Here is a 27791-nt window from a genome sequence, read left to right as displayed (position 1 = left end):
CATTATTTAATGCTCCGAACGGCGCATGTCTCTGACGTCACTGTGAAACGTTTCTTATTGTAGTATTCCTGCGCTGCAGGACACGCCCCTCGGTGGGAGGGGCTTGTATCAGCAGCAGAAGGTTCATCGTGAGCATCAACATGGAGTGAGTATCATTCCTCACGGTTTAATGTGTAAAACTGGATAAGAACAGACACAGAGCGGTCTGTAGTTATTCTGTGTCTGTGTATTTATATCCATGCGCTGCTGTAGCTAAGCTAAGCTAAGCTAACACAGACAGACGGAGCTGAGATCCTGCTCTACTTTGTTGAGCGGATGATTACAGTGATGGAGCGGATCAAAGCGTGACTCAGTGAAAACTAATAATCTGTTTAAAACGTCACAAACTGAATCAGTGAGAATGTTTTAATCTGCAAACAATAAAATGTGGTCTAAACACAAACTGTAATATATTTGAAAATAATCAAATCACAAACATTAAAATATAAGTATAGATTTACAGAGAGAACCGATCACTGTCTCCATGGAAACACAGTCTGTCTGTAACTCACCTGTCTGTCTGTGTGTGTGTGTGTGTGTGTCAGTCACACACACAGAGAATTTGGTCACACCCTTTTTTCCTTTTTTTTTTGAGCAGGGTGGGGGTAATGTACAACATAGCCATACATGCTGATCAGAATCAGAATCAGAATCAACTTTAAAGTATTGTATTGAATACACACGAGGAACTGTATGAATAATTGATTTAACTGACGTATCGTAGTTTTGTATGAAGTAAAGATTGACAATGACTCGAGATATATTTTTATAAATGTTTTAATGTTTTAGTGTCAATAGCAATGGTGGGTGGCCAGTAGAGGGCGCTAGGGCGCCGCCCCACCCCTCACCACGTTTGTTTGACAAAAAAATTATAAAAATGATAATGAATTAAAAGTACTACAAAACAAATGTATATCTGTATTTAGATCATCAGAATAAATATTATATAGATAATAATAATAATAATAATGATGTGTGAAGTTGTTTGGTTTATCTGCGTCTGATTGGTGAAGTGTTTCCTGTTCAGGGCGCACTAATCTATACCGTCCACTCTCGTACAAAGTTGTGCAGTAACGCCTCTTCAATACAAGTTAATAGAGTGTCTGTGGGTGGAGTTTACCTGCGTCCACAGACACACTGCGGCTCTGCAGAGTTGATCATTTACACAACACCCTCCTCCCGCCATGGGAGGGGCTAACGTGGTCCATCATAAAGTTTTCCCTGCCTACCTGCTGACTCAGCATGTATAAACACAGGAGCATTTAAAGCATTTTACAGAGAAACATGAACAAACTATATTTGATCATTTCAAATTTTGAATAAGTCCATATTTTGTAAACTAGCTCTTAAATTATATATTGTCATGTCTTAAATTATGTTTATTCATTTACCACTTCATTTTCAAACATGTTTTATTCAATTACTTGTTAAACTAAAACTGGAGAAAAAAAGGTCAAATCTGAAAAACAAAAATAACAAACAAAACAAAATGAAATTTCAAGAAGTATAATAACTCTGACACACACTCTCACTCACTTTATTGTATATAGCAGAGTTACTCAAATTGTGGTACGTGTACCCTTAGGGGTACGTGATGGCACTACAGGGGGTACTTAAGGAAAATTAACAAATGAAAGCATTAAAAATATGGGGTTTTATAATGTTTATTTCTTTAGTTCTAAATGATAATAATACTAAATATTACCAACAAGTCATAAAACAACAATAAAAACACCAAATAAGAGAAAAATATAGTGAATAATAAAAAGAACAAACAACCAACAACAAAATACACAAAATGACACTAAAAACACACTAAGAGATTAAAATATTTATTACCAACAACACACAAAACAACAACAAAGACAAAGTTACGCAAACATAACAGAGAAACAATCATAATGACATAATAAACAGACTGAGATGGAATAATTTAAATAATACCAACCACACACAAAAACTAAATACACAAAATAAAACTATAGAAATAAATCTATTCAAGAGACACTAAATACTGTTTATTTACATTTATTGATAAAATGAGATTATTTAAAATGTGTGTTATCACTCATTCATTCCATTATTATGATTTATAGATGTTTTTTATAGTATTCTGAGTAAAATGTGGTAGTTGGACATAAGGGGGTACATGGGTTCAGAACCCACTGGTATAAACTACTACTGTATACTATATTTGTTCTTGTTTATGGGTTAAATAATAATAAACATGGTTAGTTTGAAAACAGTTCTGTAAATGTAATAGTTCTTATTTATTTGTTCAAAGCTACACAAAACCTGTTTTTGATGTAAATCTATTTTAGAGTTGTAGCCCCTCCCCCTTGAGAAAAATACACCAATCACCACTGATCAATATTAAGTTTTTCTGCAACAATCAGTGGCTGAATAACAGGTCACTTATTTTATATCATTTTAAAAGATGACGTAACATTTTTTTAAAATAACATTAAATCATAACAACAGGTTACATTTATTCTGTTTTTTTATTTTACATAAATGCTGTACATGAATTAATTTAACAGTAACATAACCAACTTATCATCTGCATTGATTCACCATGAATTAAATTGAGAGGGTCCAGCTCTGATAGTGGGGTCTCCTAACCCTCTTCCCCTGGTCAGGGGTCTGTAACCTTTACTCTACAAGGAACCATTTAACCTCATCTCATTAAATTATATACAGTTAAAATTATATAGAATAATGTTTGATTTCATTTATATTGATCATGTAAATGGAAACTTAAAAACAGTTTAAAATAAAATAAATTAACATCAATAAATAAAACATTATCTTTATCTTCAAATTCTTACACATCTCAGTTTACATGAACACAATGTTTATAAAGAAGATTTTTATAGTTAATGTATATGAAAGTCTATAAAAAGTAACATGAATATAATAACACATGATCATGTGATCAACACATGCTAATTACTCATTTCTTGCCACACATAAAACATACATATTTAACCTGTACATTGGTGGTTAAATGAATCTGTTCCCACACAATTAAAATCTGTATTTTCTTCCAGAAATAGTGTTTTTGTTGGTTTAGTTTCTTACCAGGGATTTAAAACTTAAGGTTAGTCACAGGTGGAGGAAAGTTGATGGTCTGTAGATGTTGTAGGAATGTGCTGAGTCATTGTACAACGTGATTTATTTTATGTTAACACATTGTTATATCATGATTTTATTTGTCATTGATCATTAATAACCTCTGTAAAAAATAACTATTTATTTCAATAGTTTTTTAAAGCTATAGGGAGCCATTGTATAAGAGTCAAAGGGCCACATTAGGCCCCAGAGCCACAGGTTGCAGACCATTGCTCTGAGAGAACCACAGCTGAACATCTGTCCTGGTATCATAGTTCATCAGTTCTGGTCCCTCCATGATGGTTCTGATGAGTGTGTATGCTGTATTGCTGAGCTCAGCACATTCTTCATTTTTACTGCTGCTCTCAATGTGAGCGTGTACTCTGTGAACGACTCGTTATGTCTGGCTCTGTTCACGGACCGCCCACACTCCAAAGGAGCTCATTGATGTTTATACTCTGCATATTCATCGTTGCTGTACCTGCAGTAAAGGTACGTGAGCGTGCAGCGTCTCATCACCTGCAGCGCTGAGCGAGAGAGAGAGAGAGAGAGGTGCACTCTGTGGAACGTGACAAAGCGTTCAGCCTCTCCATCCAAATTAAGGTCACCATACGCACTCACACGGCTGCAACAAGATAAAATTTACACAGAAAAATAGTAGCATATGCGACCATTTTGGTCGCAGTCTCGAGCCCCGCTATAGTTGGAGCACACTCTTCTTAAAAAGGGGGATCACTACCCCGGTCTGCCACTCCAGAGGCACTGCCCCCGATGTCCACGTGATGCTGCAACATCCAGGGCCTTGAGGAACTCCGGACAGATCTCAGGCTCTGCTTCCTCATCAGAAGTCGTGTAGGTGGGATTGAGGAGGTTTTCGAAGTATTGTTTCCATTGATCCACAAGACGAGTCGAGGTCAGCAGCACACCATCCGCACCATACACAGTGTTGACAGTGCACTGCTTCCCCCTCCTGAGATGCTGGATGGTGGTCTGGAACCTCTTCGAAGCCATCCGGAAGTCATTCTCCATGGCCTCACCAAACTCCTCCCATGTCCAGGTTTTTGCCTCTGCGACCGCCGTGGCTGCGCTCCGCTTGGCCCGTCGGTACCCAACGTGAGTGATGACATCCCCCAGCAAAACAAGGGAATCCCCAGAAGGAGCACTCTCCAGTACTCTGTCTAAGGAATGGGTGGATACTCTGAGCTGCTGTGCAGGGCTCTCTGGTCACGTACAGTGTTGTTCCCGTTACCACTGAGTGATGTTTCCCGTCAGCAAACTTTCCACTGCTCTGGAATAAAAACTCTTCAGGACCCTCACAGAGACTCAGCTGTCTGAGGTGATAGCCTCACCCTTTTCACTTGACTGTCTATGTGGGTTATCCATGTTAGGGGTGTAATCCCACTGCTTTCCTCTCCTGAAGTCTACAATCAGTTCTTTGGTTTTGCTGACATTGAGGAGCAGGTTGTTGTCCTGGCACCACTGTGACAGGTTTACAACCTCCCCTGTATACGCCTGCTCATCATTGTTGCTGATGCGACCCACAACCACCGTGTCAACTGTAAATTTTATGATGATGTTGGAGCTGCGTGTGGTCACACATTCATGTGTATACAGGGTGAAGAGCAGGGGGCTGAGAACACAGCCCTGTGGTGCACCGATGTTGAGGGTGCAGGGGCTGGAGGTGTGTCTTTCCACTCTAACGACCTGGGATCTGTTTGTTAGGAAGTGCAGGATCCAAGCACACAGGAAGGTGTTAAGTTTGAAGTTGATCAGCTTGAAATAGAGGTTGGTGGGGACAGTCTCACATAGTCCTTCTGTTCAGATGGGTGAGGGTGGTGTGAAGTACCTGGGAGACAGCATCATCTGTGGATCTATTCCATCTACAGTATATGTGAACTGTAGTAGATCCAGATTTCCATCTTGATGAGTCTCTCAAAGCACTTCATCATCTCTGAGGTTAGTGGTACTGGGCCATAGTCATTAAGGCATGTTGGAGAGCCATTCTTTGGTACTGGGACAATAATAACTTTTTTTAGGCATGTGAGGACCACAGACTGACTCAGGGAGAGGTTGGAGATGGTGGTAAACACTGGAGCTAACAGGTCAGCACAGGACTTCAGCACTCTGCCAGAAATACCATCTGGCCTGGGAACCTTCCTGGTGTGAAAGTTAGAGTTGTTGATAAGTTGTGACTCCAAAGCAGCCTTGTTGCTTGAGAGCAAATCAATGTGTTCTGTACCTGTCAGACACGCTGTCACCATGGCGATGAAGCACACTGAGTCTAGAAATGATTTAATAAAACACAGTTAACACACACTGGATGGGTGTGTGTCCACTTTACCACATGTAGCAGCATGTGATGGAGAACAAAAGATACGGCGACCCAGCTGGAAATACTCGACCACCTGTCATGTGACCCCGCTTCCCATTCGTTACCACAGCAACCAAACACGGTGTCACACACACAAATATCCTACATTATGGCTCCACGTGTTATAAAGGTTATTTTACACAATAGGTGTACCTTCATATTTTTACTTGTCCTTTGGTGTACCTTGGATATAAAATAAAAATATAGATATAGATATATGTGTAACTCACCTGTGTTTGTCTGTCTTTCAGAGTCTCTCAGCAGGACCGGCTGCAGTTTTTGGAGGTGAGACCTCTGTGTGTGTGTGTGTGTGTGTGTGTGTGTGTGTGTGTGTGTTTGTGCATGCATGTGACTCCATTTCCCATCATGCCTCAGGATCAGAGGAAGTTGCAGTTGGAGTTTGATGATCACAAACTTGAGCAGGAAAACGATCGCAGAACTCAGCAGCTCCTCAAGGTTTATCTTTATATTTATTATTTTTGTTTTTTATTTATATAATGAATGTTTGGTTATTATTTATTAATAATGTTTTTTTAATCATTTATTAATAATGTTTATTGATTATGTATTAATAATGTTGGTTTATTGTTATTAATAATGTTTTTATTATTAATGTTTCTTATTGTTTAATAATAATCTTGGTTTATTACTTGTCTAGAAGGGTGTTACAAAAAGCAGTTTCAACAAACTCTGTGTATCTGATTCATTACAGCTGGTATGAAGTGGATCAATCAACCCTGAGTATGTAAACCTTGGGTTAATGACGTGCACAAGTGCCATAAAAAGCCATCATCAATGGAGCAAAGATAACACGAACTACCATGGCAACCACCTGGAAGAGAGTGATTATTTCACCCTGATGGTGAAATAATCAGGTGTTTATAGAGGACTGTGTGAGGAAAAGGTAACACTGTCACAGCCTAAAGGATAGAATATGGGCTAAGTTATAATACAGTCACTCAAACATGTATAAGTAATTGGTTTAAAATGTTTGGTTCATTTAGGGTCAATACGACAGGAGAAAAGACCACTGGGCAGCAGCTACACATTAAATATAAAAACATTATTCAGAAAATTAATGTATATTTAGGTCAACATATCAACACTCCCACCCACTCAAAAGGTCACATTCTTGATTTACTCTGCTGCCCCTCTACTGTAAAGCTGATGAACTCCCCATAACTGATCGTTTTCACGTCTCATATCATTCCGTAATATTAAATGAAAACCAGAGGTCGCCAACTCGAGCACCTCCATGAACAAACCCACCTCACTATTCACAGACATGTACAATAACCACATCCTCTAATACTCAAACTAAACCAGTATTACTCTGGTTTAAACTCCAGTCTCTAGCACTGAAACACCAACGACCTCATCATGGCAGCTGATTCTGGACTCCTCCCATCCTCATCCTGCTAGACCTGAGTGTGTTATTTGACACCATCTCTCACACCACCCTTATGAACAGATTAGCTTCCATTAGCATTACCCACACCCCCCTTAACTGGTTTGAATCCTATCTTGAATCCTTTAAATTAAACCCCTCCCCCTCAGGGCTCAGTCCTGGGGCTCCTTCCCTTCATCATTTAGCTCCTCCCCGTAGGCAATATCTTCCATAAATTTGGCATTAATTTTCACTGTGAGTCAGATGAATCCCAGCTCTACCTTTAGTGATAGACACTGAGAGGTTGATCTACATTAAAACATCTACTGACATCTGTAGTAAAGTTCACTGGATACAAACCTGTGGAGGATGTAAAGGAGATGACAATTGAAATGAATACACGTTTTAAGGCTCAACATTAACTTTACATTGTTTCATACTGTAATACAGCTGGATGTATAGTTATCATAGTGTGAAAGGGTTAATGAAGCTTGCTTGAGCGCATAGGGTTAGGGGTTTGAATCTCAGCTGTCATCTTTTTTATCACGTCTTGTTTGGGCCTCCAGACGACTACATTATATTAAAAATCTATATAAATGATGCAACGTCAAGTGGCCGTCACTGTCTTTATAGAAGGGCTGTACACCTCCTCTACTTACTAGGGCCAAATGAAAGTGAAATACTCCTTGAATACAATTTTTAAATTCTAACTACATTTTGAATGAACTCATCCTTTAGAAACTCTGTAAGTTGATCATTTAAACCATAAGTACAAGTAGAGCTGTCTATGGTAAGAGCTGTAAATGTATACCTGTAGAAGAAGTGATCAGCCCTCCCAGTGCTGACCACACATAATATTCATACTAATATTCCCTGGTCGTCACGTCACTGAAGTGATGAAGTGACCAAAAAAATCACGTGAGATTTAAGCGACTATAGTCTCTGAAGTGGCGTTCTTAGTGAACACCGTTAGAACAGACTCATATTCCTCTATAAGCACCTGCTTATTTCACCCATCGGGTGGTTGCCATGGTAGTTTGTGTTATCTTTGCTCCATTGATGATGGCTTTTTACCACACGCGTACATGTCAGTAACCCAAGGTTTACATACTCAGAGTTGATTGATCCACTTCATACCAGCTGTAATGAATCAGATACACAGAGTTTCCATCATGGGGTATGTTGACCTAGAGTTTATGGATAAACTCAGAGTTTGTTAAACCTCTTTTCTAGAATACACCCCAGGACATGTCCTGTTAGGGATGAAGACTCATGGTTTCTCCAACTCTGAGTGCGATATTATTTATTCTGTGTTTGTGTTGTTGTTGTTGTTGTTGTTGTTGTTGTTGTTGTTGTTGTTGTTGTTGTTGTTGTTTGTTATGTTGTTGTTCAGTAGTGTTTGTAAACACAGTCCCAGGCTGAGAGAGAACGATGGCTGCTGGAACGACCGTCCTCTACTGGACCAGGCTTCAGCCACATCAGAACCATGGAGCCTCCTGAACCAGGAGAGAACCAGAGAAGAACCATCAACAGGTCTCAGTCAGAACCAGTTCACACTGTCTGTCCTATGAAGCTGGTTAGCACCATGTTCGCTTAGTCAGGTTAGCTTAACCAGGTTAGCTTAGCCTGGTTAGCTTAGCCAGGTTAGCTTAACCAGGTTAGCTGTACCATGTTAGCTTAGCCAGGTTAGCTTAACCAGGTTAGCTTAACCAGGTTAGCTGTACCATGTTAGCTTAGCCAGGTTAGTTTAATCACACAAGCTTAACCATGTGGGGAGTGGTGGCCTAGTGGTTAAGGACGTTGGGCTTGTAATCGGAGGGTTGCCGGTTCAAGCCTCACCTGGGCCGTCACTGTGGAATGTTGAGCAAGTCCCTTAACCCTGAACTGCTCCCCAGGTGCCGCAAAATGGCTGCCCACTGCTCCCCAGGGATGGGTTAAATACAGAGGACAAATTCCATTAATGTAATAACATTACATGGCCAATTAAAGGTGAAAGCCCTGATTTAATTTATCTTCACTAAGTGATTCACACTCACATCAAAGGGGCAGCGTTTTCAGCGTGTGACCAATCACAGACAGACCAATAGGGTTGGGCATCGTTTGGATTTTAACGATTCCGATCTCGATTCTCAATATTGATTCCTGTTCTAAATGATTTTCAATTCTGGTTCTTTGAGTTGTGCAGGTCACAGGTTTCACAGGAGAATGTTTTCATTTGAAAAAAGCCTTTACACGGCTATTTTATTCATTCACTTAGTTGGTACAGTTTAATTTGGTTGCTGTACTGTAACTAGGATATTCAATTACAAAGGTCCCGAGGACTTCTGGGTTTGACAAACATGGGGTGAGACGTGCTGGCTCCCGCTATCCTGTAAAGAAACCCACCTGTTACCGACACACATTTGTGTTATCGAGGGACTACCTCGCTGACGACAATGCCACCTAAAATTGCCAAGACGGGACCCAGCGATAGAACCGAATCGGAGCCCGCTATGAGCAAAGCGGATCTGATAGCCTCGCTAGCTGAACACAGACTTTACTGGCTGACCTCAAAACATCGTTCAGTGAGGTTAATGGGAAGCTGGATGGGCTTCAACTAACTGTGAACAGCCATGACCAGCGACTGGGATCGTTGGAGGAAAATGCTGAGTTGTTTCATGTACGTCTGAAAGAGGTGGAAAGTGCCTGTGACATGCTTTGTGATGACAACCTGAAGCTAAAGGCTAAGCTAACAGACCTGGAGGGGAGAGATTGTAGGAATAATTTCCATTTAGTGGGGTTGCCTGAAGGAATTGAGGGTCCTCAACCCAGCAAATATTTCCGGAATTACTACAGAAGGTCTTTGGGCACCTTCCCCTCCACTCCGGAGCTAGACCGTGCACAGCAGAGTTTTGCTCCTAAACCTATAGGCTGTGGCCTGTAATTATCCACTTTCACCGTCATCAAAACAAGGACCTTGTGATCCAAGAGGCCAGGAAACGGGACGATTTGAAGTACAAAAATAACCCGTTCCGCGTCTACGAGGACTACTGCTCTGAAATGGTTAACCAAAGGAGGGAATCCAGGTCTGTGATGTCAACTCTGTACAACATGGGATTGAAACCCTCACTATTGTACCCAGCACAGCCAAACTGGACGGCCTTTATCAAAAAACCTTTATCAAAAACTATAAAGACTGTTACATTAAATTTATGAGGCTTTGTGTGCAGTGGTCTAAATAGGGGCTGTGTTTATGACCAGGTTTGTTACCTTATTCTGTAAATACAGAAACCTCTATATTTAAGCATTTGTGAATATTCAACTGTACTCTTTCTTGTCTTGGTGGATTTTCTTTTCTTTTATTGATCTATATATTATTATTATTGATCCTAATGGTCGCTATGTCATAGTCACTGATAAATTCTTCAACTTTAAAGTGGTTTTCATTAATATATATGCCCCAAATTTTGATGAGCCTCAATTCTTTTCTCGTGTTTGTGTACTCATCATGGGGGGGATTTTAACTTATGAATGGATGCTGGAATGAACAGATCCTCTGTGAGGCTGGGGTATACATCGTGTCCTATTCAGACATTTCTTTTGAATTTTGGCTTTTCAGATATTTGGTGTTTTTTACACCCTTGAGACCGACAATATTCCTTTTTTTCACATCCCCACCATAGTTACAGCAGAATTGATTATTTTTATATTGATAATAAACTGACTTCAGACGTGCTGCTGTGTGAATACCAACCCATAGTTATTTCTTACCATGCTCCTCTTCTACTTAAATTATAACTACCTGATGTTGCAGCTCCTAGGCAGCATTGGAGGTTTAACTCTATTACTGTATTACTGATGATGACTTTATAACTTTTATGTCAGACTGAATATCTATGTTTTTAGAAATCAATATGACCCCAGATATTTCCATTTCAACAGTATGGGAGGCTCTTAATGCATATATGAGGGGCAAGTGATATCATATGTCTCTAACAAGAGGTCAAAACAAGCGTAGCTGGAACATCAAATAGCTGACATAGATCAAAGGAATTCACAAACCTCTCACAACCTGTTTGAGGAACGCTTTAAACTTAGTGCAGAGCATAACTTACTAACATCTCAAGTTGTAGAAAACCTACTACTTAAAAATAGAAGCAATACTTATGAACTTGGGGACAAGGCTGGAGAGTGGCTTGTGAGACAGATCAAAACAAGTCATCAGTGGGATACATTCCCCAAATAGGGAAGAAATTACTGACCAGCAAGGAATAAATGATGCTTATTATAATAGTTTGTCCACCTCTGAGAACTAACCCTTGTCTTCTGATAAATCTTTTCAGAGATTTACAAATCCCAGTTTTGTCTTCTGATCAGGTTGAGGCCTTGGATGCACCGTTATCACAGCAGGAGGTCATGGTGGCGCTTAAATCATTACAGCCCCAGAAATCATTTGGTCCAGATGGTCTGCCTAGTGAGTTTTATGCATCTTTTTCTGGAAAATTAACTTCCATCCTAACTACCGTATACTCAGACTCTCTTAAAATGAGTTCTCTCTCTGCTACTTTAAATCAGATTTATATCCTGGATTAAATTACTGTATGCTTACCCCTCAGCTATGGTGCTCACTAATGAGAGATATTCAAAACCATCTAAATTACAGCATAGCACACGCCAGGGTTGCCCCATGAGTCCCCTCCTGTTCATATTAACCATTGAGCCCATAGCTGTGAGAAATAACAACACTATGTTTAGATTCTGTACCGAACATAAATTATCCCTTTATGACCTTTTGCCTTTTGTGTCTGATGCGGTTACAACGATTCCCTCTATTTTGGGACTTTTTTCTAAATTTGGGTACATTTTGGGGTATGAATTGAATTTGCTCAAGAGCGAACTATTTCCACTTAACATGCCTGATGTCATTTTAAACTATTAAGATTCCCTTTAGGATTGCAGTAGATCATTTTACTTATATTGGCATTAAGGTGACCAAAAAATTCACTAATCTCTTTAAGAACAACTTTGATAAATTATTCCATCAACTTTGATAAGATCTGGATAGGTGGACACCCCTCCCACTCTCACTGATTTGAAGAGTTAATGTAATCAAAATGTCGGTGCTTCCAAGATATTTATACCTGTTCCAGTGTCTACCTGTATTTATTCCAAACTCTTATTTTAAGAAGCTAGATTCTGCTATCTTCCATTCATGGCCAAGATCATTGAGAAGGTGGTCTTCAACCAACTGAGTCAATTCTTAACATTCAACAAAATATTTGATAAATTTCAGTCAGGTTTTCGTTCTCATCACAGCACTGAAACTGCTCTTATCAAAGTGATCAATGACATAAGGTTGAACACTGATTCAGGAAAAGTATCTGTTCTCATTCTGTTGGATCTAAGTCTACATTTGACACTGTAGATCATACAATTTTGTTGCACAGATTGCAAACATGGGTTGGACTAAATGGAAAAGTAATGCAATGGTTTAAGTCATACTTGGAGGAGCGAAGCTATTTTGTAAGCATTGGAAACTTTGAATCTGACAGATTACCAATGTCCTGTGGGGTTCCTCAGGGATCTGTTCTTGGACCTCTTCTGTTTAGCCTTTATATGCTTCCTTTAGGACAAATTTTACAGAACTGTAAGGTTGATTATCAGAGCTACGCAGATGATACACAACTATATCTATCACTGAACCCAGATGACTATGGTCCCATTGAGGTGTTGTGTGACTGTTTAGAAAAAGTAAACTGCTGGATGAGTGAAAACTTCCTTCAACTAAACCATGACAAGACGGAGGTGATTGTCTTTGGTAACAAGGAAAAGAGGACTGCTGTCAGCAATTATCTTGAGTCTCGATCTTTAAAAGCTAAAGACCAAGTCAAAAACCTTGGTGTTCTGATTGACTCAGATCTGACATTCAGCATCAGATCAAATCTATCACAAAAACATCTTCTACCACCTAAAGAACATCTCCAGAGTGAAAGGTTTAATGACTCAGAAAGATCAGGAGAAACTGGTCCATGCTTTTATCTCCAGCAGACTGGACTATTGTAATGGTCTTCTGACAGGAATCCCTCAAAAGAGCATCAAACAGCTACAGCTGGTTCAGAACGCTGCAGCTCGGGTCTTAACCAGAACAAAGAGGTCAGAGCACATTACTCCAGTTTTAAAGTCTTTACACTGGCTCCCAGTCAGCCTCAGAGGAGACTGTAAAGTTCTGCTGCTGGTTATAAATGTGTGAATGGGTTTGGTCCAGAATACATCAGTGACATGTTAGTCAGGTATGAACCCAGCAGGTCTCTGAGATCTATGGACACAGATCAGATAGTGGAGCCCAGAGCTCACAGTAAACATGGTGATGCTGCTTTTAGTTGTTATGCTGCAAAGAAGTGGAACAAACTGCCAGCAGAGCTGAAGTCAGCATCTAATGTGAACATTTTTAAATCAAAGTTAAAGGCACTTTTTTTCTCTACTGATTGAGAGAGAGATTTTTTGTCATGTTGTTGATGTAATGATGATTTTACTGATGATTTTAATTGATTTTACTGATGATTTTAATTGTTCTTATTGATTTAAATGTTCTTATTGATTTTAAACAATTGAATGTTTTATCATGTAAAGCACATTGAGTTGCCTTGAGTATGAAATGCGCTATATAAATAAATTTGCCTTGCCTTGCCTTGCCTATCTCCTTTTACATCTGGAGCGGCAAAAAGCCACGCTTACGTAAAGACATCTACAAAAGTCTAAACAGAATGGTGGTTTGGCTCTTCCCAACTTTCCACATTTGTGCTGTCTTATTATATTATTATTATATTGGGTGCAACACAACTCTGACAATTGTGGACTCCTTTGGGTTGAGATGGAAAGATTATTGAGTGGCAAAGAAAGGCGGCTATGGAAACCCAGCTACATCTCGGGGAAGTGAGCGTTGTCTCATCCCTGTATTGCCCAGTGGAATCCAGGAGGGACATCAGTTGATGCCGTCGCAACTCTCGGAGCGGCTCCACACCCGGCGTCCCAGAGCTGCTAACCACCGCGGCGTTAACCAGGAAAACCTTCGCTTGCTAGCACGAGCTTCTTCACCGAAAAACGTGGAAATACTTCGCATGGCACTGCTTAATGTCAGGTCGCTGGCAAACAAGACCTTCGTACTCAACGATTTCTTCATTTCCCAGCATTTGTACATCATGTTTCTGACAGAGACATGGTTACGTCCTGGTGAGTCTTCAGCTTTCTCTGAACTTCTTCCTCCAGGCGGCTCGTTTTTTAGCTCTCCCCGTATCTATGGAAAGGGCGGAGGGCTAGCCTCTGTGTTTAAATCCAGTCTTAAATGCCGACAACGTCCAGCAACAACTTTCTCAAGCTTTGAACTACAGTTGATTGAAATACAGAGCACTGTGCCTGTTCTGTGCGAGCTGGTATATCGACCTCCAAAGTTTAACAAAGACTTCATTGCAGACTTTTCTGACTTTGTAGCAGGAACCGTTCTTAAATGTGATCATTTCTTAATAGTGGGTGATTTTAACATACATGTTTGCTGTGACTCAAAGCCTCTGGTAAAGGACTTTTTAATCTTACACAGTGGGTAACTGGCCCGTCGACAGCAGAAAAATTCTCAAATGCTTTTACTCATCTTGTGCCCACACTGGTCTTATCACCTTGTTCTGTTGAAGAGGCCACTAGCATGTTTAATTCTACATGCTCCTCCATTTTAGACGTGATTGCTCCTTTGAAAATGGTTAAATCTAAGTCTGTGTCTGAGCCATGGTTGAATGACTCTACTCATACACTTAGGCGTGAATATAGACGTGCGGAAAGGAGGTGGAAAAATGACAAGCTTCACGTTTCTTTGGGCGTTTTGTGAGACTGTTTATCAAAGTATCAGAAAGCTGTGAAGTGTGCTACAGCTGAGTACATGTCAAACTTGATTTCTACAAATCATAACAGACCCCAAGTTCTGTTTAATGTTTTAAATAGACTTGTGAAACCTATTGACTCAAACTATGTTGTACATTCTCAAACTTTGTGTGAAAGTTTTCTGAAATTTTTTGTTGACAAGATAACTGCTATTAGAGACTCAACCTCTTCTTTTAAAGTGGTTGATCCCTGTGTTACTTCTGTGTGTTCTGTGGCTTTTGAGCATTTTGAACCTGTGTCCCTTAGCGACCTGTCCATTGTTGTGCATAAATTAAGAGCTTCTAACTGTCCGCTTGATTGTCTCCCTCCTAAACCGCTCAAAGATGTTTTGTGTGCGATTGGGCCTCATATACTGGTGATTATAAATTCCTCGCTGACATCAGGCTGCGTTCCAAGTTCCTTTAAACATGCTGTTGTTCAGCCTCTGCTTAAGAAGCAAAACCTGGACTTTGAAGTTCTGACAAACTACAGGCCAATTTCTAAATTGTCTTTCTTATCAAAAATCTTGGAAAAACTGGTTTTTGCTCAAATACAAACTTACCTGGATGTAAAGTTTAAGTTACGTCACAGCACTGAGACTGCACTCTTAAGAGTTTTTAATGACCTTATTTTAACTGTTGATTCAGGCTGCTCTACTGTTTTGGTACTTTTAGATTTAACGGCAGCATTTGACACTGTCAACCATGAAATATTGCTTTCACGCCTCAAAAATCATGTTGGCATTAAAGGTACTGCCTTAAGTTGGTTTAGATCGTACCTTGAAAATCGATCTTTTGTCGTCCACCTTGGTCCTTACGTTTCTGGAGTTGCCCCACTCAGCTGTGGCGTGCCGCAGGGCTCCATTTTGGGCCCCTTATTGTTTTCAATGTATATGTTGCCCATTGGGTCAATTTTCAGAAAATATAAAATTGACTTTCATTGTTTTGCAGACGACCTGCAAATGTATCTGCCTTTGAAGCCAGGCACAGACAATGCTCAAGTTTTGTTTGACTGTTTACAGGAAGTAAAGGACTGGATGGCTCAAACTTGCCTAAAGCTTAATGACTCTAAAACTGAAATTGTATTTGATAACTCATGTGATGTCACTGCTCTGGGCCCTTTGAGTATCTATTTCCACGACTCTGCTCGGAATCTTGGGGTTGTTTTGGACAGTTTATTTAAGTTTGACAGACAAATAAGTTTAGTCGTCAAAAATAGCTTTTTTTCAGCTGCGTTTGCTCAGCAAAATCGAGCAACACCAATGCCGACCTGGAGCGTGTCATTCATGCTTTTATTACGTGTCGCTTAGATTATTTTAGATTCTGCTGTAGATCAGCGGCTGGTGACGTGCTGGTGACGTGCTGACGTGGTGACGTATCGATCATTTCCTGTTTACACTCTACCGCTGTTTGCAGCGCTCTACTACTGTGTTCTGCTAACTCTAATCAAACTTGTTGTCATTGATATTTTAGCCTTGAAAACACTTGTTTTAATTTTTACCGTACAGTTAAACGTACGAAGGTTAAGTAAAAAGCAATCTCGCCTCTTATAGGCAGTACAATCTCCTTTAAACTTCCTTTTGTCCTTAGCTTAGCTTAGCTTAGCTTAAATTTAGCACCTATGGCTTCTCTCTCCTCCCCTCCGCTCTCCTGCCCGGTGTGTCAGATGTTTAGTTACTCCTCGTCCTCCTTTAGGGACAATGGTAGTTGCATAAAGTGTAGCGTACTGTTAGATATGGAGGCGAGGATCAACAATCTGGAGAAGCGGTTCCGCACCCCTGATACCAAAACCGAAGCTAGCAAGCAGGACCTAGCCGGTGCGGACCGTGCTAGCTCTAGCTTAGCCTCCCCCCCGGCCAGCAATGAGTGGGTTACTGTCCGTGGTAAGCATAGTCGAAGGTCAAAAAGCCGCTCGGGACACCACCATGTTCACGTCTCAAACAGGTTCTCCCCCCTCCTTGAGGACAACACACTCACCGGGGAACAAACTCTGATAATTGGCGACTCCATAGTGAGAAACGTGAAGCTAGCGAAGTCAGCGGGCATCGTGAGGTGCATCCCAGGGGCCAGAGCGGGCGACATAGAATCAAATCTAAAGTTGCTGGCAAAGAGTAATCGTAAGTTTGATAGGATAGTCCTCCATGTCGGCACTAATGACTCCCGACGTCGTCAGTCGGAAGCAACCAAAGTGAACATTGAATCAGTTTGTGCTTATGCTAAAACAATGTCGGACTCCGTAATTTTCTCTGGTCCCTTACCAAATCTGACCAGTGATGACATGTATAGCCTATAGCATGTCATCATTTAACCGCTGGCTATCGAGGTGGTGTCCAGAAAACGAGGTGGGCTTCATTGATAATTGGAGATCCTTCTGGGGAAAACCGAACCTGATAGGAAGAGATGGAATCCATCCTACTTTGGAGGGAGCATCTCTACTATCAGAAAACATGGCACATTTATGACATCTCATGAATGAGACCATGTTACAGAGGGGGAGTCCTCCACGCCCCTCTGCGCTTGCCTTAGGACAGTTTCCCTCCCATTGCTATTATGATAGCTGTGTTCATCGCCATGACAACTGTTGTGATGGTGATGAATATTATTTTATGGAGACGGTGTCTGTCCCTCGACCCATATTTCACAATGATTTTAACATAAAATCAAATAAAAGAGCTATCAATTATAAAAATCTGAAAAAAATTAAAATCTCAAATCTAGAAACACCAAAACATAAAACCATTAGATGTGCTCTATTAAATATTAGATCACTGAGATCCAAATCTCTACTAGTAAATGACCTTATCTCAGAAAATAACTTTGATTTATTCTGTTTAACTGAAACATGGCTGTATCAAGATGAATATGTTAGTTTAAATGAAGCCACTCCTCCCAGTCATTTAAATACTCATATGCCACGAGACATAGGCCGTGGAGGTGGTGTAGCAGCTATTTATCATTCCTCTCTCCTAATCTATCCTAAACCAAAGGCCAACTACACTTCCTTTGAAAGCCTGGTTCTAAATTTATCTCATATCGAATCAAAAACCTGCCAGCCAGTCTTATTTGTGATAATTTACCGTCCTCCAGGCCCTTATTCTGAATTTCTATCAGAATTCTCTGAGTTTATATCAAACTTAGTCCTCAGTTCTGATAAAATACTGATAGTAGGAGATTTTAATATCCATGTGGACAAAGATAGTGATAGCCTGAGCTCAGCCTTTATGTCCCTAATAGACTCAGTTGGCTTTTTTCAAACTATTAATGAAGCTACTCATCGTTTAAATCATACTCTTGATCTTGTTCTAACATATGGCCTTGATATTAATGAACTAAAAGTCTACCCTGAAAATCCTCTGCTATCAGATCACTTTTTAATATCTTTTAACATTATCCTAGAGGATCTCGCACTGTGCAATAAAATAGTTACAAGTAGAAATCTATCCAACAGTGCTGTGGCTAAATTTAAAGAGGCCATTCCTGCTGCCTTAAACTCAGTGCACCATCCAATAAATAACTATGATATTAATTATAACCCCTCTCAACTGGATCTGCTTGTCGATAGCTCTGCTAGTCTACTAAAATCCACCTTGGACTCAATTGCCCCATTGAGGGAAAAAAACTATTAAACGTCAGAGGAAAGCTCCGTGGTTTAGCTCTGAAACTCACACACTCAAACAAACAACCCGTAAATTAGAGAGAATGTGGCGCTCCAATAAAACAGAGGAGTCACGAATACTTTGGCAAGAAAGCCATAGTAAATACATGACAGCCTTACGACATAGTCGATCTACATACTATTCCTCACTAATTGAAGAAAATAAAATAATCCGAGGTACCTTTTCAGCACTGTAGCCAGGCTAACACAAAGTCAGAGCTCTATTGAGCCCATGATTCCTCTAGCCCTCAGCTGTGAGGACTTTATGACATTTTTTAACGATAAAATTCACAAGATTAGAGATAAAATTAGCCACTCCCTGCCTTCACCTGGGCCTGCTGTACCATTAAATGTAAATAGGCCTAACCTAAACTGTTTCACACATATAGGACTTCAGGAACTTAACTCTATTATTTCATCCTCCAAACCATCGACCTGCCTTTCAGATCCGATCCCAACTAAGCTGTTTAAAGAAGTTATTCCCCTAGTCTGCCCATCTTTGTTGGAGACAATAAATATATCCCTATCAATAGGCTACGTGCCACAGTCCTTTAAAGTAGCTGTAATCAAACCCCTTCTCAAAAAACCTACTCTTGATTCCAGCACTTTAGCAAACTACAGGCCTATATCTAATCTTCCTTTTATTTCAAAGATTCTTGAGAAAGTTGTGGAGGCTCAGCTCTGTGACTTCCTTCAAAACAACAGCCTGTTCGAGGACTTCCAGTCAGGCTTTAGAGCTCAACACAGCACAGAGACTGCTTTAGTTAAAGTAACTAATGATCTACTCTGGGCTTCAGATGAAGGACGACTCTCAGTGCTGGTTTTATTAGATCTTAGTGCAGCTTTTGACACTATAGATCACTATATTCTACTAGAGAGATTAGAGAAATTACTTGGAATCACAGGGACTGCCCTAAACTGGTTTAAGTCCTACCTATCTGATAGGTACCAGTTTGTACACGTGAATGATAAGTCTTCTGTGTACACTAAAGTAAGCTACGGGGTTCCTCAGGGCTCTGTGCTAGGTCCAATCCTCTTCTGTATCTATATGCTCCCCCTTGGTAATGTTATGAGAAAATACTCTGTTAACTTCCACTGCTATGCTGATGATACCCAACTGTATGTATCAATGAAGCCAGGTGAGACAAATCAGCTATCTAAACTTGAGGCCTGTCTAAAGGACATTAGGGCCTGGATGGACCAAAATTTTCTTCTTCTCAACTCAGACAAGACTGAGGTCATTGTACTGGGCCCGCGACACCTTAGAGAAACCTATGCTAGCCTAACTGCCCTAGATGGCATTACTCTGGCACAAAGCACAACTGCTAGAAACCTTGGGGTTCTATTTGATCAGGATTTATCCTTCAACTCTCACATAAAACAAACTTCAAGAACTGCCTTCTTTCATCTCCGTAACATTGCTAAAATCAGATCTATCCTGTCTCAGGGCGACGCCGAAAAACTAGTCCATGCTTTTGTTACCTCTAGACTGGATTATTGTAATTCTCTTTTAGCAGGCTGCCCGAGCAAGTCGCTTAAGACACTTCAGCTGGTTCAAAATGCTGCAGCACGTGTACTGACTAAAACTAGGAGAAGAGATCACATTACTCCTGTATTAGCCTCTCTGCATTGGCTTCCCATAAAATATAGAATAGAATTCAAGATTCTTCTTCTCACTTATAAAGCCCTAAATGGACAGGCACCAGTCTATCTCAAGGAGCTTGTAGTGCCATACAATCCCCCCAGAACACTACGCTCTCAAAATGCTGGACTACTCGTTGTTCCATTCATCTCTAAAAGTAGTATAGGAGGAAGAGCTTTCAGTTATCAGGCCCCACTTCTCTGGAACCATCTACCAACCACGGTTCGGGGGGCAGACACCCTCTCTACCTTTAAGGTTAGGCTCAAAACATTCCTCTTTGGTAAAGCTTTTAGTTAGGAACCAGCTCATAGCTCATAGTTAAGATGCAATAGGCATAGACTGCCGGGGGGGGGGGTCTGGCATGCTCGGTTGGAGAGAGGTTGGAGAGGGCGTTAAGAGAGAGGTCATTTAGGTTAGAGAGGGACCGGAGAGGGTCCCATTCCTCTCTCAAACACTCCCTCTATGTCTGCTTCTTCCCTTGTGTGTTTGCTCCTGTACTCCTTCTGGCTTTTGTCTTGCAGGTCCGTGGGATCCTCAGTGTGGAGTTACAGAGTCTCAACAACTCTGTCTCCACCCTTTCCTCTGCACACACCCAACACAGCATAACGTGGATGGCTGTTCATCATAGGAATGGGATCCACACAAGGTTCCTGCTGCTTAACAGAAGGTTTTCCTTGCCGCCATGATGAATTCATGTTGGGTGTGGGATACATATGTATGTGTATATACGTATATATGCATATGTGTGTATCCATAAAATGAAGAGTCCGTCCTTAAGACTGCTCTACTGTAAAGTGTCTTGAGATACCATTGGTTATGATTTGGCGCTATACAAATAAAGATTGATTGATTGATTGATTGATTGATTGTAACTCTCTGTACTGTGGCCTCGATCAAACTTCCATCTGGCGTCTGCAGTTGGTTCAAAACGCAGCGGCGCGTTTGCTCACGGGAACGAGGAAACGTGAGCACATACAGTAACTCCTGTGTTGGCCTCTCTGCACTGGCTTCCAGTCAGTTTTAGGATTCAGTTCAAGATACTGTTGATGGTTTTTAAATGTCTGAATGGTTGGCTCCATCCTACCTTTTAGAGCTTCTGTTGATCTGTGATCCAGGTCAAACACTGAGATCCTCCAATCAAATGACTCAGGAACAGCCTTCAGCTGAACGTCATAATGGTCCAGTCCATTCATGTTTTTAAGTCATTGTTGAAAACCCATCTTTTTGCCTTGGCTTTCAACACAAGTTGAGCAGATCCCATGTATTTTATTATTATTGTTTTATGCTGTATATTTTGTGACTGTTTTTATATTGTACTTTATAATGTTTGCTGTACAGCACTTTGGACAGCAAACATTGTCCACAGCTGTTTTGAAATGTGCTATATAAATAAGGTTGACATTGACATTTTATCAGCTCTCATCGGAGCTTCAATCTCTTTTTCTTTAAACTCAAAAATAACCAACACAATAAATTTAGAAAAAGCAACAACTGGTCGTCACTGTCTGTAGAGGTAGCCCCTCCCCCGCTACAGAGAGACGACGGCAGCAGAGGACTGTCCTACACTTCCTCATTTAGTGGGGCTAAATTAAAGCTGTTAACTTCTAGAATACGTCTACATTCTGGATGGACTCATCCTTTAGTAACTATATAAGTTGATCATTTAAACCATAGAAGTGGTGCTGTCTATGATATGGTCGGAGAAGAAGTGATCAGTGCTCTCTCTCTCCTGTCAGCCTATAGTCAGCGGCTCCACACACACACACACACACACACAGACTGCAGTCGCTACAGTTGCGTTCTGAACGCACCTCATACATACAAACTAGTGCAGTCATTTACGAATCGAAAAAATAAAAACAAATTCAAACATCTTTGTAACGGTTCCGGAACCGGACGTTAGGAACTGGTTCTTGGTGCCCAACTCAACAAGGCAGCCTACGTTAGCTTACGTTAGCATTCGTGTGGAAACTGGAGAGATTCTAGAACACATGAATTATTGTGTAACCAAATAATCCAGTTGTAGTTATATCTCAAATTCACCAATCGAATAAAACTCAGTTTTCCTTTGTTTCTGTCACATGAATGCAGTCATTTTTAATTGTGAATTCTCCTTTTTTTCACAAAACTTGTAATTTCAGACAAACCATTGGTTAGAAAATTAATAATTTTTGCAGTGAAGATCTGATAGGAACTATTGAACAACTGATGTTAAAATAGTTATTTTTCTGTGGCCCTCTTCAGATCAAACTGGTCCTTATTTGGCCTCTGGACTAAAATGATCTAGAAATATTCATCACATGATCATCATTCACCTTCGCTGTGGGCGGAGCCTGTGCTCTGATGACTGAGTGAACTCTGGATTCATACAGATTTGATATCACAGGGCCCGCCCACTTTGTGTTCTTACTGAGGCTGTCAGCATCACCAACAGAGGGAAAGGGGCGGGAAACAGATCCTATTTTATTTTAATGTTTAACACATGTTAAACCCAAAATATTTTAAGTGTTATCTGAGCGTGAAAGTGCTGCATATCTGCAGCATCATTGAGCAGGAATCACAAGATCTCACTTTCACGCAAATTCACTCTCAGCCTCATTAATAAAACTGTGCGTAGATAAGTTTAGATAATCCTTTATTCATCTCACAATGGATACATTTACAGTGTTATAGCAGTAAAGCAGGATAACCTTAGCTAGCGTACGCTAAAAACCAGCAGATTATTTTAGTGCTTCAGAACTAAGACGTGAAAATTTGGGAAAATATTTTGGAAAAGTTTTGAAAAATCATTGTAAAAAAAGTGTGGGAACCTTGAGTTAACACAGGGTGAATCCTGGAGTTAAAGAGACAGGACACCCAGCTTCAGAGGACAGGACAGTAAGTGTGTGTGTGTGAGCCTGTGTGTGTGTTTAAATGTGTGTGTTTATTGTGTAGGTTGGATGAGGATGTGATGCGTCCTGGAGCTGGACTCTCTACTGTGAGTACTCTCCTGTAACCATGACAACAACAGCAACAATAGTAACAGTAGCTCCGCCCCTCAGTGTTGATGTTTATTATTTGTTGATTAATTGAGAAGCTTTTCAGAATAAAAGACAAAAAAGGAATTGTTGCTATAGGTATCATAGGCTTTTATTTTGAAAATGAACCCACGTGATTTCCCTCCAGGTAACGGGTAAATCTCTTCTTCTGTGGTGTTTGGAGTCGGGGGTTGTCTGATTGGTGTCTGTGCTCAGCAGAGGTCAAAGGTCACAGAGCTGCAGCAGAGGAAATGAAAAGAGGTGAGAACAATAACAACAACGTGATCCAAATATGAACATTATAACAACAAACGATGTTCTTTTTTTTGCCTAAATTTAAATTATGTATGGGGTGCCAAGTGTAAAAATGTAGTATATCTCACTTTTCTCATATTTAGCACATTTTCCAACATTAAAATATTTAAATCTAAATCTAAATGGTATATGTTATATCTAAATGTTAAATTTATATCTAAATATGTAATCTAAATTGAAATTTTAAATCTAAATCTAAATGTTATATGTTATTCCTAAATGTTAAATCTAAGTCTAAATATTGAATCTAAATCTAAATGTTACATATCATCTCTAAATGCTTAATATTATATCTAAATGTTAAATCTAAATCTAAATATTAAATCTATATCTAAATGTTTAAATCTAAATGTAAATATTATATGTTAAATTTAAATGTTTAAATCTAAATGTTATATATCATCTAAATGTTATATCTAAATCTGCTCAGCAGACGTATTCTAGACGAATTAAGAAAGGTGGCCCATGGTAGGGTCGATCCCTAGACCTTTTGCTTTCAAGCGCACCTCCTTATCTATTCAGCTAACGTAACCACATGAAAATCAAAACCAACATTGATAAACTACAGCATTAAAATACATTTTAATAATTGTGTTGCACTGTTGTGTTGGGAGTGTACCGTGAAGTGCAGCTCGTCCACCGCCATCACCCAGGCAGGCATCGGTGAAGAGGTGGGTGGGAGCGGCTGTGTGTGTCTCTGCTTGTGTATTGGTTGAGGTTACAAGGGGCGGGATCAATTAGCATATGTGTGAAACATTTAGGTTCAAAATTTAGATTTAACATTTAACATTTAGATATATGATTAAGCATTTAGATATGATATATAACAATTCCATTTAGATTTAAATATTTATATTTAATATATAATATTTACATTTCGATTTAAACATTTCGATTTAATATTTCGATTTAGATTTAATATTTAGATATAAGATTTAGCATTTAGATATGATATATAACATTTAGATTTAGACTAAATATTTAGATATAGATTTAACATTTAGATATAACATATACCATTTAGATTTAGATATTTTACCTCTATATATGTGGTTCAATGTGTTAAATGTAGGAAAATGTGCTAAATATGAGAAAAGTGAGATAAATAATGAAAATGTGTTAGCTACAACTTTTATACTACATTTTTACACTTGGCACCTCATAGTTATTCTTATTTTCTGCTCCATAGCAGATACAAATAAACTGTATTATTATGAGTTGTAAAAACCATAATAACAACAATAGTAACATTATATAAAGTAACTCTGTGTGTGTGTGTGTGTGTGTGTGTGTCCTGCAGCTCTGTACTCAGTGCAGATCACGGTGGAACGTGATTGGCTGACGGGTCAGACCAGGGTTCTGTCCACTAACACGACGTTGCCCTTTGACCCCGAGCATCAGGCCGTTAAGGTGTATGAAGATGAACTCAAAGGTGAGTCACTGAGGCCTGTACTATGAAGCTGGTTAGAACCAGGTGATTCACAGCAAAGGGGTGGAGTTAGCAGCCTGTGACCAATCACAGGCAGAGCAGCCTACGTTAGCACAAAGAAGTTACCACAGAAGAAGAATTACAATGTAAAGCCATTAACTGCATTATTTTTTTAGTGCGTTATCTTTTCTGTAATTAATTAATCGCAATTAACGAGTTAAACTCCCAGCTCTAGATTTTATATCACCCTTATTATCACACAGGCCCCGCCCACTTAGTGTTTAACGTCACAACATGTGTTGGCTGTCAGCGTCACTGAATGGTTAATCAATTACTATGGTTACCATTGTGATTTACCTGGTAAGAAGTTAACAAAGGGTTAATCCTGGAATTAGAGAGAAAGGACAGTGTGTGTGTGTGTGTGTGTGTGTGTGTAAACTGTAGGTTGTTTCCCTGCTTGTTGTCTTTATTATATCTTTTATTTAAACAGATCAAAGCCTCATTAAGATTAGAAATAGACGAACCTGTCATGGCAGCAGACACAGTTACAACAACAATAACTACATTCATACATCAGTTCATCAACAACCACCAGCTCTAAACAAGTCGTCAGAATTAAAAACAGTCCAAACCACAAAGCATTTTAAAATCAACCACTGAATATTGAGTCCATTCTGGTGAAGTATTTAAACATTTCCATTCCCATACTATAGTTACTATAGTAACTGGTTACTTTTTATCAATCATAATTCCATGTCTTACACTTTGTTAAATGTTATAGAATGGTTCTTCAATGTGATGATGTGATAATTATTCTGTCTCCACTACAGTAAATATTAACAGTGTTTAGCTATTGTCTAGGAGGTTCATGTCTATTCACTTCTGTGCGTCTATAAATTAATGTCTATATATTATATAATATAAGATATTTTATGAATCTCACAGAAATGAAGATGATATAATTATTGTGTTTGTTAAGCAGAACTGATATGTGTCCATGTTTAGTTGATAATATTAACACTGAAATTAGGTTTTGTTTTTTTTTATTCATTTTGTTTTTTATGATTTGAAGTTAATTTGCACAAACATTATTAACAATGTTTTGGTGAAACATTATTTAGTCTCAGTCTTTTGTTAAAGACCTAAACATAACACAGGTCATGTGACTAGTTGTGGTCAGTGTGTGTTAATAGTCACTGTAAACACTTGATGATTCATGTGAAATTGACAATGTTTAATAATTCCTGTGAAATAGATTCAATGCAGTAGATAAATTCAGAATTTCTTCAATGACAGTTATCATGATGTATTGTGGATTCATTTTACCGCCATATATTGATGATCGCAGTATCGTGATAATATCGTTATCGCGGGCAAAAAAACAAAACAAAAATTGTGATATATCGCATTGTGAGGTACCTGGCGATACCCAGCCCTATAATTCAGTATGCTTTATGTACGTCTGCTACATGGTGTCACCTCTAAAGAATTCAAACAACAACAACTCAGAACATCCTCAGTGAGGAGCATCCACAAAGTCAATCCTTCCTTTTGTTCCATTCACTGTAGAAAGAACCAACAATGTTCTGACCTTATCTTTGCTGAAGGTCTGGTAGCTCAGGTGTTGGTCTCCATCTTTTAAAAGATGTTGTTTTTCCTCAAAACAAAGTTACTTTATCGTCTCTAGCGCTGTCATCCTGACTGTAGTGTTATCCCGCCCACTAGCTAGAGAACGTAGCAGCAGCGGTCACATGATAACAATTCACTAATGCACTGTGAACGTATGTATAGCATTTAGCATAGCACGGCTACGTCCAAAGGCAGCGTAGAGATCTGCCTTTGGACGTAAATGGTTTTCATCTCGGGGAACTGACTGAGCATGTGCAAACACATAAAAACTCCTCCTGGCTCCTCCTCCTGCCTTACAGCGGAGTGAGACTGTGCAGCGTCTCTGCCGTACCAGGAAATAGTGATGTTAAGCCATTTAGGATATGAAAAGCACAAAATGCTGACACTTTCAAACTTATAGGTACTGTAGGTTATTGAAAAATAAATAATTTATAATTATATTATTATTAAAACAAATAATCAAAGTATCAATGGGTAGGCACTACCTTTCTTGCCTACACTGACTGCACGTCACTGGTAGCTGGTTACCTGGATACTATGGTTACTATAGTAGCTGGTAACTGTCTGTGTGTCCTCCAGTTGTCCATGAGGTGAATGGAGTGGATGGTTTCCACCAGCTCAGCTCGTCTGAGGTTGAAGATCTGATCCATAAAGCAGATGAAGTGTCAATGATGACCTCAGCAGAGGCTCCTCAACCTGAGGTTCCTCTAACAGAGATCCCTGTCTCTGAGGTTTCTGGTTTGAAGGTTCCTGGTCTGCAGGAGGACCAGGTCAGCGCGGAGAGCCCGGTTTCAATGGTGTTTATGGGATATCATAGTGTGGAAGATGAAGACGAGACCATAAAGGTTCTTGGTTTGCAGGGCACAGCACGAGCTGAGCTGGTTCTCATTGAGGAGGAAACCACGCCCCCAGAACAGGAAGTACCTCCCACTGTGCCTGCCCCAAGACAGGAAGTACCTCCCACTGTGCCCGCCTCCTCTGCACCTCCTGATATCAAGGCTTCAAAGACAGAGAATCGAGCTGTGATCAAAAAGGAAAACAAACCACGAAGGTGCTGCAGCATCATGTGACCATCAGGTGGCGCCCTTAGCTCCACCCATGCATGACCTTATGTTTGTTTGTTGATGCTCAGATTGTCCAGCTTTAGCTGCAGTAGCCTTTTTAGCATGTGCAACATTAGCATTAGCTCCATAACCAGTAATAGGGTTAGCAGCATTAATATTCACTGTAGTTATTAGTAGTGCTAGCATTAGCTGTTTGCTAATGTAAAAATAAACAGAAGCTGATGACCAATCACAGTGTTCCTTGTT

The 27791-nt window shown here is 39.8% G+C and overlaps 1 protein-coding gene across 5 annotated transcripts; it reads left to right on the top strand.

Moving 5' to 3' along the window:
* The first annotated feature begins 81 nt into the window (after window positions 1–81).
* Window positions 82–27774, top strand: palm1a (paralemmin 1a). Of its 5 annotated transcripts, XM_028444703.1 has the most exons (10): window positions 82–145; window positions 5773–5806; window positions 5897–5977; window positions 8320–8441; window positions 23026–23068; window positions 23257–23263; window positions 23325–23369; window positions 24724–24855; window positions 27061–27251; window positions 27342–27774. In XM_028444703.1, the coding sequence occupies exons 1-10, from the start codon at window positions 141–143 to the stop codon at window positions 27549–27551; spliced, it is 870 nt and encodes a 289-aa protein (XP_028300504.1). In that variant the 5' UTR covers window positions 82–140; the 3' UTR covers window positions 27552–27774. The 5 variants fall into 5 exon arrangements, with proteins under 5 accessions (XP_028300504.1, XP_028300502.1, XP_028300503.1 ...); XM_028444701.1 differs by having other exon boundaries at window positions 27061–27774; XM_028444705.1 differs by having other exon boundaries at window positions 121–145; window positions 8305–8441; window positions 27061–27774.
* Window positions 27775–27791: the final 17 nt, after the last annotated feature.

This window comes from Gouania willdenowi, chromosome 4 (genome assembly GCF_900634775.1).
Source record: "Gouania willdenowi chromosome 4, fGouWil2.1, whole genome shotgun sequence".
In the NCBI taxonomy this organism is placed as follows: domain Eukaryota; kingdom Metazoa; phylum Chordata; class Actinopteri; order Blenniiformes; family Gobiesocidae; genus Gouania; species Gouania willdenowi.
This window is presented reverse-complemented; position numbering and strand designations above follow the sequence as displayed.